Source organism: Salmo salar, chromosome ssa20, assembly GCF_905237065.1.
Source record: "Salmo salar chromosome ssa20, Ssal_v3.1, whole genome shotgun sequence".
In the NCBI taxonomy this organism is placed as follows: domain Eukaryota; kingdom Metazoa; phylum Chordata; class Actinopteri; order Salmoniformes; family Salmonidae; genus Salmo; species Salmo salar.
The window spans coordinates 20,900,696-20,918,157 of record NC_059461.1 but is presented as its reverse complement, the minus strand read 5'-3'; the positions used below and the strand labels follow the sequence as shown (position 1 = coordinate 20,918,157).

The 17,462-nt window shown below is 41.0% G+C and overlaps 1 protein-coding gene across 7 annotated transcripts; it reads right to left on the bottom strand.

Annotated features, from left to right (window-relative positions):
* Window positions 1–72: 72 nt before the first annotated feature.
* Window positions 73–10,822, bottom strand: rnf34a (ring finger protein 34a). 7 transcript variants are annotated; one of them, XM_045702931.1, is made up of 9 exons: window positions 10,685–10,822; window positions 9,606–9,709; window positions 9,253–9,320; window positions 8,475–8,693; window positions 6,387–6,710; window positions 3,364–3,426; window positions 2,990–3,191; window positions 2,822–2,851; window positions 73–1,773 (listed from the first exon to the last, which is right to left on the bottom strand). In XM_045702931.1, exons 2-9 carry the CDS (start codon window positions 9,691–9,693, stop codon window positions 1,586–1,588), a joined length of 1,182 nt encoding a protein of 393 aa, XP_045558887.1. In that variant the 5' UTR covers window positions 9,694–9,709; window positions 10,685–10,822; the 3' UTR covers window positions 73–1,585.
* Window positions 10,823–17,462: the final 6,640 nt, after the last annotated feature.

Here is a 17,462-nt window from a genome sequence, read left to right as displayed (position 1 = left end):
TGCTTTTTCAAAGGCCTGCCAAGAACAAGTGGTCTGGGCATCTCAACATACCAGACAAGTAGACAGTCAAACTAATGTAATTCATCTTTAATTACCAAAATAAAAGGTTAAACATTCCCAAATACAAAGACCAGACCTTGCACAATTTGTTTAGCATACCCTTCCAAAGGGAAGTTGACTGTGTGATACAGTACAGTGCATGGTATTTTAAGAGCAGGAAACCTCTCCAACCCAATCTCAGTGCCTATGTCCAAAATGGAACCCTATCCTCAGCCTATATAGTGCACTACTGTTCAAAGCCCCATAGGGCATGGGGTGCCATTTACTGTTCAAAGCCCCATAGGGCATAGGGTGCCATGTACTGTTCAAAGCCCCATAGGGCATAGGGTGCCATTTTGGACGCAACCATAGACGGTCATCATGCTCTGCTTCTCATTTGAGGACAGACCACTCAAGCAAACCAATGCAGTAACACATTTCAATCCACCTGACAGTGAAACCTTACTCTTTAATAAACTAATCTGAGGGAAATCTTCAATTCAATTACACATTCAAATCAAATGGAAAAAATAGATATGTACATTTCATACTGATATGAAACATTATATGCAACTGTACAGCAAGTCACTTTTCCTCAATATACTTTATATCCCACAAGTGGCAGTAAACTTGCAGCTATATACTTGATTAGTTGTGTTAACTACAATAATGTATTAATTAAAAAGACAATATTCCTCCCACTTCCAAGAAAAGAAAACTGAAAATATTCAAAGCATATTTTTGCTGTCTGATGGAATTATTTTAAAGTTATGTTTTTCATCTATTGAAAGCAGGAACTCCCCTCAAATGTTGTACTCTGAACATTTGACTCTAGGACCAAGAAAATGTATTCGAAATAACTTCAAAAGTTTCATAATTGTATGTTCGTTAATGGGAAAATATGGTCATTTCCTGAAGTTTGTTTTGGAGATAAGGTTTTCAGACAGTGACGATATCCACAATTTAAGTTGGTATACTAACAAACGGAAAACAGGAAAAACATTTCAACGTATTTAGCACCCGTTTTCTTATTCATCTTAACATTCAGCGCTAAGACATTATGACAGAATTAAAACAAATGTGAGACTTCCTTCCAAATCAAAATAGACCTATATGGGCAGACATTACATGATAGGGTTTGGTCATTGGGACAGGGAGTTACCAGCCACAATTAGTGGTTCACTCTGTAGGTACCTGGGAACGATGGTACACACAGCTCACATTCTTGTTTTAAAAGCATAACATAAAAATACAGTAGATGAGAAAACGTCAAGGATGCGTTTATAAATGGAATGGGTTAATATAAAGGGTAGACTGCTGCCCTCCTTTTCATTGGTCAAACACTGATTAGTCCCAAGAAAAAAATTAAGTGGGGAAAAAACAAACACACTGCATTTCTCAAATTCATGATCAAGTTTACAAATAATGTAAGCGTTTCAGGGGATAACAACAGAACACCCACAACTAGGACAGAACAACACAGATCTGTTTCTCTGGAGGTGAATGTTTTGAAGATGTGACATGGTGGAAGTGGTGGGTTGAGACATTAGGACTTGAAGACGTGCACGGCTCTCACAACGTACTGCCTGCAGATGGGACACTCGCTCATCCGCTTGCCGCACTTGGTGCAGGTGACCATGTGACCACACTCCAGGAGGACGCAGTCGATCACGGAGTCCATGCAGATCCTGCACAGGTTGTCATCCACGTTGGTCAGCTGGGCCTTCTCCCCATCTGGAGGAAGACAGAGGGGAGGAATCAGAGAAGAAAGCAAAAGAACAGGACATTCCATACAGATCAGAGTGGAGGAGAGCAATGATGATGTCAAGCCCTGAAGAGGTAGAACAGACTGGCACTGCCAGTGAGAGAGCTCACTAAAATATCTCCTCGCTCTTGTATCCAGAGTGCCTTATCTTAGGAAGGTCATGGCTGGTATAAACCAGAGGGCAAGCATCATACAGGGTCCTGGAAATGTTCGCTATGAGGGGTTTCCATGACAATGAGACCCCCTTCATCACCTGACGGTGTATCTGTGAATTCAGACCCCAGACTTCTTGCAGCTGTATAGATTTAGCTTTATTAGAAATGTGTGTGTGAAGTTATTAACAGACATCTTGTCTTTCTAGGTAATAAACTTAAAGATGGCACTTGGGTGACTGGTTCTTACTTGGCAATGAATAGGGGCAACGAGGACCTCCAACAACTACACATGCTCAGATGGCATGAAGGTACCTTTGGTATGGATGAGATACAAAGACATCACGATGGATGTGCAGTAGTAGTAGTGGGACCACATGTAGTAAGTAAGGTGATAGTCATGCATGCATGACTAAGGGCTGTGTATGAGGTTGGATGCCTGTGTTACATGCAGGCTGAGGGGCCATGAGATGGTAGGAGTGACCAGGTCAACAGTAAGAGAGACCCGGGGAAAATGTGCCCTTTTCAGATACCTTACCTCCAATCCCTCCATTGCAGATGGGAGGAGGGGGCAAGGCCACCACTTGTGTGGAAGGAGTAAAGCAACAGTCAGTAAATACTGATTATGTTATTTTTGTACTACAGAAATCAACTCAGCATCTACCCCTGGTACAAAGCATTGATGGGATACAGGAACTCTGATGGTACAATATTACAGTACAGTAATGAAGATACTGTACATCCTGAGCTAGAATATCATTGACGAGGACTGAAGGGTTTACATGTCAAGTAGCTGTCCTTTCCATTCCTGTTCCACAGACTATACATATCATCACAAAAGACAGACAGAGGAGTGATATTTTACCTGCAGTTAAAGCTGTGTTCACGTTTTCCACTGAAGGAAAGAAAGAAAACACATTTAGATAAAATAACTACTGCACACCATTTTGATGGGCAAACATGGTGTGGTAGTGACCATAGCAGTTGGCAAACCAGCTCAAACGGATCTGGGACCAGGCTCACTGCTACTCACATGACTTCATGTTCTCCTCCGTCTCTCTGTACAGGCGGCTGACGCGCTCTACCAGCTCCCACTTCTCACAGCAGCCTGAATAGTTGACAAAGTTCCTGGCCAGGATCTCCTTCAGCTGTCTAACGGACAGGCCCTCGATGTCCCTCAGGCTGGAGATGTCTGAGAGAGAGGCCCGCGCTCGCGGCCGCGTCTGAGGGCTCACCTGCATGAGAGAGAGGAGAGTCATAAGCCATTACATACATGACACATACTGCACTGGAGTGAAAGGGGCAAATGGGACAGGAGAACGTTGCACCCCTCTGAATAAGCTCCAGATGCTGTGAGGACATTTTTCTACAGTTAGCAGCCTACTAGGAGTGAGGTCCATCATTTACCTCTGGTGTGTGCTCACTGGGTGCCAGGTTCAGGAGGGAGAGAGACGTGGCGTCGCCTATATCCTGTACAGACAACAACAACAAAAAACGCATGACTCAGACGGAGGGCTGTCGTTACATTTTGTCAGCCGGTTACTGTCATGCAATAGACTACCAGTCTCATGGTAATTGATCGTCAATTAGCATAAACACGTTAGCATCTCCAGGCATACAAGCCACTGATGCGCGCCTTCAGAACATCTTAATTTTAAAAAGTCAAGTAAATCTATTTGATATACACCATCACAATAAATCCACTATTTTAGGCAGGCCTAAAAAACATGATATGAAGAAAATGTTTTCTAGAAGAACAGAATACAAGTTGGCCTAGTGTATGTTATCTGGCTATGCGCCATGTCATAGGCTTGGTCATTTATCAGACAAGATATGCTTATAGGTTCTGTGCCATTATTTTATATGACTTTATAGTAGGAAGAATATAATTGAACTTAGCTGAATAAAATAGAAAGGATATTTTTCCCATTCTGGAGCGAGTGTGCATATGAAGTGGCTATGTTGAGCGTAAAAGTTATCATTTGAAACAGGTCCTATATATATATATATATGCTAGATTTTGTTATTTGGTAACTTTAGTTGAGAATGATAGAAATGTATTAGAAATCAAAACATATATGGGCTGCATGATGCGACTATAGTCTATTGATGATTTGAGAAAGTTGCAAAAGAAAAGCTTGTGCTCTGTTCCTTGCCTCAGGCTGCACACGCTGTTCTCTCATCAAGTGATCAGATTTTCACCCATCAGACTATTCTCAATTTAATTATGTCTTCACTATTATGTCAAATTTGTTTCAATTTACAATGGCCCATTATCAAATGGGCAGGAACACGGGCAGGTGAACAAATACATGTCACCTGTATGCACTCAAATGCATTTTTCACTCATGCCGGGTAAGATACTCCGGTTATTTCATCAACCACTGTTTGAGGAGCATGCAGCCTCTCGCTGCATGACAGGTGATTTTCCGCCCAAACTCTATGCCATGGGCTCTCTAACCCTGTTCCTGCAGCTACCCAGTGCTTAAATTTGGGAAACCAAGTGAAATCTGTTCGGGAACATCAATAGTAACAAAACATATTTCATTAAACTGTTGACACCCTGACTCTCTGCTCGCTCGAGAAAGGAATGAAGGAGAGGGGAGGAGATGATATAAAGGAGAGAAGGTCATGGCTTGTATAAACCTGAGAGCAAGCTCCATACAGGCTCCTGGAAATGTCCCAGTCTGATAAAAGGCTTCACTGTGAGGGGTTTCCATGACAATGGAATTTCATCACCAGATGAGTGGAGGTTTGAGATATTCTGTAGCTAAAGGTAATAGGTCAGCCTATTGATTATAAAAATCCCTAATACTAAGCTATTCAAAATCAAATACAAATTCTCTACAATTGTAGGCTAACTCTGTAAGCCACCCTGCACAATCAATGACCCAACGGCATCGCCTAGGCCTTTATGTTCTCTCCCAGACTCATGGATAGAAAGATTGGAGTGTAGCATGAGGTAACCAGTCTATCCAGTATGCATGATAATACAGTCCACACTCAAAGGTGATTACTAATTTTGGAGTATAGGCTGGACCAATTACATCTTAAAATCATTTCGTTTTTCTGCCATGCGTAATATGCGGTAGGCTATTAGGCTATGTATTGTATAATGGCACAATCATTTTTTTAATTCAGGTTTTTTTTCCAGGCTTGGGCTCATACAGTATATAGGCCTATGAGTATGCATCAGCTCTAATATGCGTATGGGTGTTTTGAAATAATCGTCACCTTAGAAAGCGCTGTCCATTTCATTGGCTTTGAAACAACATCCACAACAACCATGTTTTCCACTCAACAGGTTGTTGAACTTCTTACTTCAAATTGATCAATCACAGTGAGGTGAGTTTTAAAGATCACAATACTGTTTTGATGATAAGTGTATTTGGATTGATGTCAGTGTGGTTAGAGGGACAATAGAGCCCTGAGTAGCATGCCATTAATGACCTGATGGAGGGACAATAGAGCCCTGAGTACCAGGCCATTAGGCCCTGAAGGAGGGACAATAGAGCCCCGAGTACCAGGCCATTAGGACCTGATGGAGGGACAATAGAGCCCCGAGTACCAGGCCATTAGGACCTGAAGGAGGGACAATAGAGCCCCGAGTACCAGGCCATTAGGACCTGAAGGAGGGACAATAGAGCCCCGAGTACCAGACCATTAGGACCTGAAGGAGGGACAATAGAGCCCCGAGTACCAGGCCATTAGGACCTGATGGAGGGACAATAGAGCCCCGAGTACCAGACCATTAGGACCTGATGGAGGGACAATAGAGCCCTGAGTACCAGACCATTAGGACCTGATGGAGGGACAATAGAGCCCTGAGTACCAGACCATTAGGACCTGATGGAGGGACAATAGAGCCCTGAGTACCAGACCATTAGGACCTGATGGAGGGACAATAGAGCCCTGAGTACCAGACCATTAGGACCTGATCCCAGGAGGTTGGTGGCTCCTTAATTGGGGAGAATGGGCTCGTGGTAATGGCTGGAGCAGAATCAGCGGAATGTTACATCAGCAGCCTCCAGTGGACCTGATGGTCGTTACTGAGTTGGGTACTACCAATGCATGTCCTGAGTGCATAAGAGGAGATTACCATGACTCAACGGTCACGTGGAATATTACTGCGGTCATGTCTGCCGGTAATATGGTCACCGCAACAGGCCTACTCAGACAGAAACCTCCACAGAGCACTACAAATCCTTCCAGTCCAGGCAGGGATTAGGATGAATCACCTGCTGTTTAGTCCACTGATACCTCGGGAACTACTATGTTCCCATTCATAGTAAAGCTTCTAATGCTCTCTGCACCAGCTGAGCAGGCAAAGTACAGGTATTTGTAGCAGTCATCTCTTAATTTAGACCTCAGTCACTTTCAGAGCAGACGTAACACCTTTTACACTCACTCTCTACCTGCATGACATGTACCTGGTTGGTTGTCCCTGAGCTGTCACTCCTGCTGAGAGCTTCCCCCTGAGAGGCGGAGACTGAGAGCGCAGACAGCTCGGAGGTGGAACGTGCGGCGGAGGGGGGCGGGGTGTAGAGGGGGTTGTCGGGGTCCTCCTCCCCCTCTGTCCCCTGGTGACACAGCACCAGGTCCACCAGGTCCTCCTTCTCCCTGCAGGTGTCTGTGGGGACGTTGCGTAGCAGCAGGTACTGCCGCAGGTCTTTGACCCTCAGCCGCATCAGCTGTGGTCTCTGGAAGGCCGTCCCCTTCAGCAGGTGACATGTGGCACATATACGCAGGTTCTCCTGAAGCACAGAGCACAGAGTGCAGAAACTCTTCTTACAGTCGCAGCAGATATGCTGGGGGAGAGAGAGAGATAGAGTGTGCGCATTAAGCAGGTGGAGAGACAGGCTAAGTGACATGGACACAGGATAATGTAGGCCCCAGGGCACACTGTGCCTTAATAGGATCCACAAAGACTGCCCAGTACTCTAGGCTAACAATATCCTGCATGTAGAACTTGTCTCCACTAAAACATTCATGCAGATGGAAGATTAAATCATGTCTCATTCAATTATTAAATTGCGCAATCATCTCCCTCTATACACCTTGAACGATCGTTTGTTCTGAACAAAGCAACACAGATTCTGAAATCATCAATAGAACCTTCACAGGCTATGTTGTACAGATGAGGAATGTGGGGTATTGGAGCCCAAAATAAGCCATGAGGAAGCAGAAGGTCGATGTCTTTTTTCCGTTACTGCATTTTTTTCAATCATGTGCATCTGTTCCTCTCCCTCTCCAGACAGTCGGACGGGAAGCAGGCAGTTCTTTATTTCATGTCACAAACATCAAACAGTAATAACACGCAAGCGGCATGATTAAGCTCTGTGTTGGCATGGTGACGCAGCGCAGCAGAGGGACCAGTTCAGACAGTAAAGGAATTCAACCCAGCAATATGGAGATGTCGTCTGCCTCTGTCATCACAACAGACCCCCTTCCCCCTGCCATTTGATGAATTCTGGCTAGACCTTTGATGAGGCACAGTGCTTACCTAGAAATTCTTCTAACAAACTTCAGACCATAGCATTAGCCTGCATCAGCCACATAACCTCACACTGATCTAAATCTACACTAAAGAAGTAGCCTAAGTTATTTTTGTTTACCACAGACTACATTAGAACAAAAACATGTGGTTTTCTCAACATAGCTTAATAGCTTCTACCCCAAAGCCATAAGACCGCTGAACAGTTAATCAAATGGCTACCCAGACTATTTGCAGTGACCCCCCCCTTTTTTTTTTTACACTGCTGCTACTTGCTGTTTATTATCTATGCATAGTCACTTTACCCCTATGTACATGTACATATTACCTCAAATACCTTGACTAACTTGTACCCCCGCACATTGACTTGGTACCGATACCACCTGTATATAGCCTCGTTATTGTTATTTTATTGTGTAACTTTTTTTTCCCTCTTTAGTTTATTTAGTAAATATTGCATTGTTGGTTAAGGGCTTGTAAGTAAGCATTTCACGTTAAGGTCTACACCGGTTGTATTCGGCTCATGTGACAAATACAATTTGATTTGGAGTGTAGCAATTACCACTGCTGTGCCATGGGCTTGTAAGTGCAGTCTCATGACGTAACTGGCTGTATTCAGCATCTCTTATCTTGGCTCTCTCGGAGGACACATCAGATTACGTTTAAGGACGGAACTAATCAACACTGGCCCTTACTTAACATGTAGGCCTAGTGTAGTAGGGTGTGTATGTTTGAATAAACATATGAGGGCTACTCTGATCAGATCTAATAAAATATATAAGAATATCAGTGCATTAAATGTTATAGTGTCTCCTCAGTCAATACCAATTATAAACTATTCTATGGCTCAAACACCCAAACAGGTTCCTTCTTGATTACCCCAAAGCCTATCAGACACACTCTAGCCATCACCCCAAAGCCTATAAAACACCCTCTAACCATCTGGGACTGGCCTACAATCATATAGGCCATTCACACAATAAGTCTACTAGCTACCCCAATGGTCCCCAAACCCAACACCTACCTTCCTCCTGAAGACAGAGAAGGCCTGGCCACAAGCCTTACATACGAGGCTGGGGCTCCCTGAGGTTGTGGGCGGATATGTGGAATATCCCGCGCTGGGGGCAAACCGGAAGGGTCCGGCACCGGCTCCAAACCCAGGCTGCTGGCCTCTCACTGCCCCTGTGCCCATGACTTCATTCAGCAGACCACAGCATGAAGCCCACATGGACGAGGCCCCAGCCTGGAGAACACAGACAGCAGTGTTAAGAGACTCCAGAGCTCCACAGACGTGAGAAGGAGTTATCCCTGTCAAACATCACCAGCAACAGCCCTGTAGTGTCGACAAGCCTCCTCTCCTTGAGCTAGGACCCATCTGTGCAACACCAGACACCCTATAGTCATTATCACAGTGATACCTACAAACAGATTGGCTTGATGCCGCAATGTATTGCACACAGGTTATTGCAAGTGTGAAAACATCTAAAAATAGAGTGGTCAAGGAAACACAGGCTATTATACTCTTAATATTGCAGCCACAGGAGAGGCTGGAGGCGTCACTTTGTTATGGCTGAGGAAATGAAAAGCATAGCCCATAGCTCTGTGGTGACTGACGACGGCACAATAGACTAGACATGCCCAGGGACTGCATGATGACCAGCCCTAATAGACCTACATCCAACACATCCTATCAAAGCTTATCTAAATGGGATACTTTTGTCTGCAGGGGAGAATGTGTGAGAAAGCGAAGGTGTGTAGTGGAGAAATGATTAATGCATCGGATGAACTAACTGACTAATTACCTCGAGTGGCTGCAAATGATAACTCGATATCTGTTCCCTGGCAATTTCATAGTAGAGAATGCATTCCCCTGTATTGACATGGGAAGATAATTCCACAAAATCAATTTCAGTTCAACTCCCATCTCTATCAATGAGGTAATCCGTTTCCAAACGTAGGCCCTATCATTTGCCAATTACTTTTTATACTAGTCTCTGTTACATGAACAATAGTACTGTGCAGTAGTCAAATATAGGAATATATTTATTAAGGCAACAGGTCAATTTGTGCATAAATTGGTGTACTACTATTGTTACGACTGTTGTAATATTGTTCCATTTTCTGCTGCTGTTAGTCTAAATATATTCATATTTACATTTTTTGGATGCGTTGTGGGGGTGTTTCTCTTGAAGGTGCAGTTTCTCCTGGTAAATCAGCTTGTGTACATTGACTTGTACCTGCATTGAGTCCCCTACTGATCTGAATTACACAAGGTTCTACCAATCATCATCCATTAATATCTGCAAAATACCACAGCTGTCTAAGTTTGAGATTGTATCATGATTAAATTAAATAAAGTATGTGTTTGTATCCTTACTAATGCATATTCATTGAAGAGAGATGGTAGAACATTTTTTAAAAAATGCATTAAGTGGTTAACAATCTGATAATTGTATATGAACATTAGAACTCCCACTGTAAAGGCTAAATATTATGCCCAATGAGCGAGCGTTATGATTTCTACAGATGTGGAACCAAACAGCCTACAGACAACTAACATACATTCCAAAAATCAATAATTGACCAGAAGCTTTCTTCCTAGGAGGGAGGATTTGAACTATCCATTCAAATCACAAATATCAGTCACAAACAAGGCAAGACAAACAGTCAATCTACTGACCGTGCTAGCTAGTAGCCTAGCGTTAGTCACAGATGCAAAACATCAAGCTATTACTGTGCTACTCCCCCTTGGTGGTGAGGACAATCATCAATAGTACCGACATTGAACATGAATACTGGTTATCGAGAATTTGCCTGAATAAACTATTTAATCTAGCTAGCTAACTCATATACAGTTAGATAAGAAAATCTAACCAAGTAGCTAGCTAGTTAATTAGCCTATTTCGGCAACATGTAGCTGTACCTAGCTTCATACTGACAGTAGCTAATAGCTATCTACATTAGTTACTAAGCATCAATGTTACATATAGAGATGATTGAACTCAGCTCACTCAACATAGCTAACGTTAGCTGGATATATAAAGCTAGTTAACTATCTATTTATTGTTAGCTAACTAGCTTGTGAACAAAAAACGAACAAAAAAAAACTGAGCAAGCAAACGTTAGCTAGCATATTTGCTGACAGTCAACTACAGCTAGCTAGCTTGACAGCAATAACCTACTGAGAATTGAGAAAAGTAGAATTAACTACAAATATTTGGAAAATAATTGTACCTTCATAGCAACTCCGGGTTGTAGAATTTGTGGCAATAAACTGATAATCTGACCATTGCAACAACCCAGAGATCCTCACTTCATTACGTCTTCCTTCTTTCCACCAGCATCTCGAGTTTAAGCGAGACCGCGGGGGCGTTCGAGCTGATCTATTTTGTCAAGTACAGTCGTGGCCAAAAGTTTTGAGAACGACACAAATATTAATTTCCACAAAGTTTGCTGCTTCAGTGTCTTTAGATATTTTTGTCAGATGTTACTATGGAATACTGAAGTATAATTACAGGCATTTCATAAGTGTCAACGGCTTTTATTGACAATTACATGAAGTTGATGCAAAGAGTCAATATTTGCAGTGTTGACCCTTCTTTTTGGTCTGGGGAGTTTCCTGGCCATGGACCCAAAATATAGATGTTTTGTTCCCCGAGCCACTTAGTTATCACTTTTGCCTTACGGCAAGGTGCTCCATCATGCTGGAAAAGGCATTGTTCGTCACCAAACTGTTCCTGGATGGTTGGGAGAAGTTGCTCTTGGAGTGTTGGTACCATTCTTTATTCATGGCTGTGTTCTTAGGAAAAATTGTGAGTGAGCCCACTCCCTTGGCTGAGAAGCAACCCCACACATGAATGGTCTCAGGATGCTTTACTGTTGGCATGACACAGGACTGATGGTAGCGCTCACCTTGTCTTTTCTGGACAAGCTTTTTTCCGGATGCCCCAAACAATCGGAAAGGGGATTCATCAGAGAAAATGACTTTAACCCAGTACTCAGCAGTCCAATCCCTGTACCTTTTGGAGAATATCAGTCTGTCCCTGATGTTTTTCCTGGAGAGAAGTGGTTTCTTTGCTGCTCTTCTTGACACCAGGCCATCCTCCAAAAGTCTTCGCCTCACTGTGTGTGCAGATGCGCTCACACCTGCCTTCTGCCATTCCTGAGCAAGCTCTGTACTGGTGGTGCCCCGATCCCTCAGCTGAGTCAACTTTAGGAGACGGTCCTGGCGCTTGCTGGACTTTCTTGGGCGCCCTGAGGCCTTCTTCACAGCAATTGAACCGCTCTCCTTGAAGTTCTTGATGATCCGATAAATGGTTGATTTAGGTGCAATCTTACTGGCAGCAATATCCTTGCCTGTGAAGCCCTTTTTGTGCAAAGCAATGATGACGGCACGTGTTTCCTTGCAGGTAACCATGATTGACAGATGAAGAACAATGATTCCAAGCACCACCCTCCTTTTGAAGCTTCCAGTCTGTTATTCGAACTCAATCAGCATGACAAAGTGATCTCCAGCCTTGTCCTCGTCAACACTCACACCTGTGTTAACGAGAGAATCACTGACATGATGTCAGCTGGTCCTTTTGTGGCAGGGCTGAAATACAGTGGAAATGTTTTTTTGGGGATTCAGTTAATTTGCATGGCAAAGAGGGACTTTGCAATTAATTGCAATTCATCTGATCACTCTTCATAACATTCTGGAGTATATGCACATTTCCATCATACAAACTGAGGCAGCAGACTTTGTGAAAATGTATATTTGTGTCATTCTCAAAACTTTTGGCCACGACTATAGGTGACTCCTTCCAAAGTGTGTTGCATTATTTGGATATGCCTACATGACTGACTGCATGAACAAAAAAACATGTGATTTAAGGTCATGAAGTTTTGACTGCAGTCAACTTCAAATTTATGCAGTTGCTCTTTATCAACTTCTGCCCCATTCATGTGCAAGTCGGGAACTAAGAAACTATGAAATTGGTTTAACGCAGCACGTGTATAGAGTACTACAGTATGAGTCATAATACATTGGCTATATTTCTTTAAATTGACAATTCTGTGAACTGTCTTGTGTACATTTTAAACTGACACAATACCTGTTAGCAAAGGTGTCAGCTAGAGATGACATGCAGGAGCTTGCAGGGACTTGTGGTTTTGCATGATGCCTACTTTTATGCTAATTGTGCACCACCCTATGGGACTCTCAATCACATCTGGTTGTCATACAGCCTGTAATCGAACCAGGGTCTGTAGTGACACCTCTAGCACTGAGAAGCAGTTGAGCCACTCTGGAGCCCAAGTGCTTTGTGCTTGGTTGTTAGAGAGGGCCCAGTCATTATTTTAAGCTTGATTTGTATAGGTATTTCTTAAAGTAAATGTCTTCTATGATATACACTCTTGCTAGTAGTAATCTGAAAGAGTCCAATTCAATTAATATCTGCTAACACTAGTGTATGTGGTCTATAGTGCTTCCACTATCACTCTATAGACAGAGCCGCACCTAGCATTGTTGTTCCCCCATAGAAAATAAAGACATACATGCCCCGACATAAATCATTTGGATTCAATTGATTTTAATGTAATGTTTTTCTTAGAGGCCCTGAATGTTGATTTGTAGGGCCTGTGCACCCACCTGGGAAATAATATGGGAAATAGTGGACGAAAGCAGATCATTCTTGTAGTATGTTTTGAACAGAATGACAATCAGGGATTTCAGTGCAGTTGTTTCTAAAAAGACTCTGATGTAATACATTACCAATGGATTTGGGGGCCCTCTGCTGGCTACAGTTCACCTAAAACAACATAATGTTTATATCGAGAGTAGGCTACATACTGTATCAAAGGGGGAAGTAGTCCATTTTCCTTTTTATTGGTTACTCAATTTATGGCTCTTCATATCAAGAATGTGAATTTTCAATGTATTTCAGCACTTGGCATGGAATTAGAATTATGTCAACTGGCTGATGATACCACCATATTTTTGAGAGACAGGAATGAGGTCTCCAACGCAGTTTCCTGTATTGAACAGTTTTCCTTGGTATCATTTTTGGAAATGAATATAAGTCAGTCTTATTTCCACTCAAGGACTGTGTTTTACAGGAGGTATATGGTATCCCAATTAAAGACAAGATAACTTATCTTGGTATTGTTATATGCAAGGATGAAAAACAAAGGAGTCATTTGAAGTTTAACCCCATTTTTAAGAAAACCAAAATAAGTGTAACCTCTAGTTACTAGAAGATATTTCATTGTATGGTAGGTCGGTTTATGACTCATTATCACTTGAATTGCCCCCTACAATTGTGAAGGACTTAGAAGCCTCACTATCTACGGAAAGATATTCTCAATAATACCCAAGAACAGGGTTTTAGATTTCAATACTCTAAATAAAACGTTTTAAATAAATTGGATTCTGAAGTACAGTGTCTTCGGAAAGTATTCAGGCCCCGCGACTTATTCAAAAATAGATAAAAAACAAAATATCCTCAGCAATCTACACACAATATGCCCCATAATGACAAAGCAAATGTATTTAAAAAAAACAACAGAAATACCTTATTTACATAAGTATTCAGACCCCTTTGCTATGAGACTCAAAATTGAGCTCAGGTGCATCCTGTTTCCATTGATCATTCTTGACATGTTTCTATAACTTGATTGGAGTCCACCTGTGGTAAATTCAATTGATTGGACATGATTTGGAAAGGCACACACCTGTCTATAGTTGGTCCCACAGTTGTTACTGCATGTCAGAGCAAAAACCAAGCCATGAGGTCGAAGGAATTGTCCATAGAGCTCTGAGACAGGATTGTGTTGAGGCACAGATCTGGGGAAAGGTACCAAAATATTTCTGCAGCACTGAAGGTCCCCAAGGACACAGTGGCCTCCATCATTCTTAAATGGAAGAAGTTTGGAACCACCAAAAGGCACGTAAAGACTCTCATACCATGAGAAACAAGATTCTCTGGTCTAACGAAACCAAGATTGAACTCTTTGTCCTGAATGCCAAGATTCACATCTGGAGGAAACCTGGCACCATGCCTATGGTGAAGCATGGTGGTGGCAGCATCATGCTGTGGGGATGTTTTTCAGCGGCAGGGACTGGGAGACTAGTCAGGATTGAGGCAAAGATGAACGAGGCAAAGTACAGAGAGATCCTTGATGAAAACCTGCTCCAGAGCTCTCAGGACCTCAGACTGGGGTGAAGATTCACCTTCCAACAAGACAACGACCATAAGCACACAGTCAAGACAATGCAGAACTGGCTTTGGGACAAGTCTCTGAATGTCCTTGAGTGACCCAGCCAGAGCCCGGACTTGAACCTGATCAAACATCTCTGGAGAAACCTAAAAATAGTTGTGAAGCAAAGCTCCCCATCCAACCTGACAGAGCTTGAGAGGATCTGCAGAGAACAATGGGAGAAACTCCCCAAATACAGGTGTGCCAAGCTTGTAGTGTCACACCCAAGAAGACTCAATGCTGTAATCGCTGGCAAAGGTGCTTCAACAAAGTATTGAATGAAGGGTCTGAATATTTATGTAAATGTAATATTTCCATTTTTTATTTGCAAAAATATCTAAAAACATGTTTTTGCTTTGACATTATGGGGTATTGTGTGTAGATTGATGAGGGGAAAAAAATATTTAATACATTTTAGAATAAGGCTGTAGCGTAACAAAATGTGGATAAAGTCAAGGTGTCTGAATACTTTTCGAAGGCACTGTACTTTAAGAATGTCTTCCATAACATTTTTAGTTACTGTTTGACTCAGTTGGTGGTTTATAATTTCTATTTTGGTGTAACATTGGCCAATTTCCATGAGCAGGCACTTTTAGCTTGGATTTTAGCATATAAACATTTTTCCCCTCACAGATACTACAACAAAGAAAATAAGTCACTTTTTTTCTAAAGTGGTTTGAGAATAAAGTAATTTTGGTTGGTCAGTTACTGAATGAGGATGGATATGTACTCTCATAGGGGGAATGTCTTGATACATTTAGAATTCCATTGACCCTTAAAGAATATACAATGTTTTTTATGCGATTCCAAAGGGGGGCTTTATTGTTTTTGAAAAATTCCTCAGTGGTTGATGTAAGTATGATAATATATAATATATTCATTGAAAATATTAACATCCTCAAGTATAAATGTAGCAGTGTTATAAAGTACTTAAGTAAAAATACTTTCAAGTACTAAAGAATAGTGGTTGCTCCTTTAAAAGTTGTGTCATACTGCAGCACACCTTGCGGGCTGCTGCAGCATTCCTACTCTTTAAGTATTTTTTATGGGTATCTTTAATTTACTTTCCTATTTATATTCTTGACAACTTTTACTTTAACTACAGGGGTTGAAAATGTATCAAATTGTCGTACTTGAGTAAAAGTAAAGATACCTTAATAGACAGTGACTCAAGTAAAAGTGAAAGTCACCCAGTAGAATACTACTTGAGTAGAAGTCTAAAAGTATTTGGTTTTAAATATACTTAAGTATTTTTTTATTTTATTTTTATGGATAGCCAGGGGCACACTCCAACACTCAGACATCATTTATAAATGAAGCATGTGTGTTTTGTTAGTCCGCCAGATCAGAGGCAGGGGATGACCGGGGATGTTCTCTTGGTAAGTGTGTGAATTGGACCGTTTTCCTGTTCTGCTAAGCATTCAAAATGTAACAAGTACTTTTGGGTGTCAGGGGAAATGTATTGAGTGTAGTGTAGTAAAAGTTTTCAAAAATATAAATAGTAAATTACAGATACCCATAAAAACTACTTAAGTAGTATTTAAAAAATATTTGTACTTAAATACTTTACACTACTGACTACATTCTTGAAGGTGTCTTTACTTTTACTAAAGTATGACAATTGGGTACTTTTTCCACCACTGAAATGTAGTAATTAACAGAATAGGAATATTGTTTGTGATACTGCATTTCCCTCAGTAAGATTTATTTGGTTGAATATCTATGGTGATATACTGTAAGAGGAAAAGCATGGACGATTCCTAAAAATATTGTATCAGTAACAAGGTAAAGGACGTTTCATTTGAAATGTTTTGGAAAGATTGAAACTGAATATTGATTATATTTGTGATTTCTATGGAATGGAGGAGACCCTTTTTTACTTGTTTTTTCCCAATGTATTTATTAGTAGGACATGTTGTACAATTGAATGGTTTTGATATAATAATTTATTTCTGAAAATATTATGTTGATAAGGATGTAGTATATTTAATTCAACAGCTAATAATAACAAGTAAATGTCATATCATAAAATGCAAATGGTCTGATTTTAAACCTAACTTTTTTTACATTATAAATTAATTTTAACAATATGCAGTGGTGGAAAAAGTATCCAATTGTCATACTTGAGTAAAAGTAAAGATACTTTCATAAAAAATGAAAGTCAGCCAATAAAATACTACTTGAGTAAAAGACTAAAAGTATTTTGTTTTAAAACTACTTAAGTATCAAAAGTAAATGTAATTGCTAAAATATACTGAAGTATAAAAAGTAAAAGTAAAAGTATAAATAATTTCAAATTCCTTATATTGCACAAACCAGACGGCACGATTTTCATGTTTTGAAATTGACGGATAGCCAGGGGCACACTGAAACACTCACACATCATTTACAAACCAAGCATTTGTGTTTAGTGAGTCCGCCAGATCAGAGGCAGTAGGGATGAGTGCGTGAATTCGACCATTTTTCTGTGCGTGAATTTGACAATTTTTCTCTCCTGCTAAGCATTCAAAATGTAACAAGTACTTTTGGTTGTCAGGTAAAATGTAAGGAGTAAAAAGTACATAATTTTATTTCGGAATGTAGAAGTAAAAGTTGTCCAAAATATAAATAGTAAAGTATAGACACCCCCAAAAACGACTTAAGTAGTACTTTAAAGTATTTTTACTTAAGTAATTTACACCACTGACAATATGGCACTACTTTACAAAAAAACAAACTAAAAGGCAATTAAAACCTCTAGTATTATTAATTTTTACATTTTTACATTTTAGTC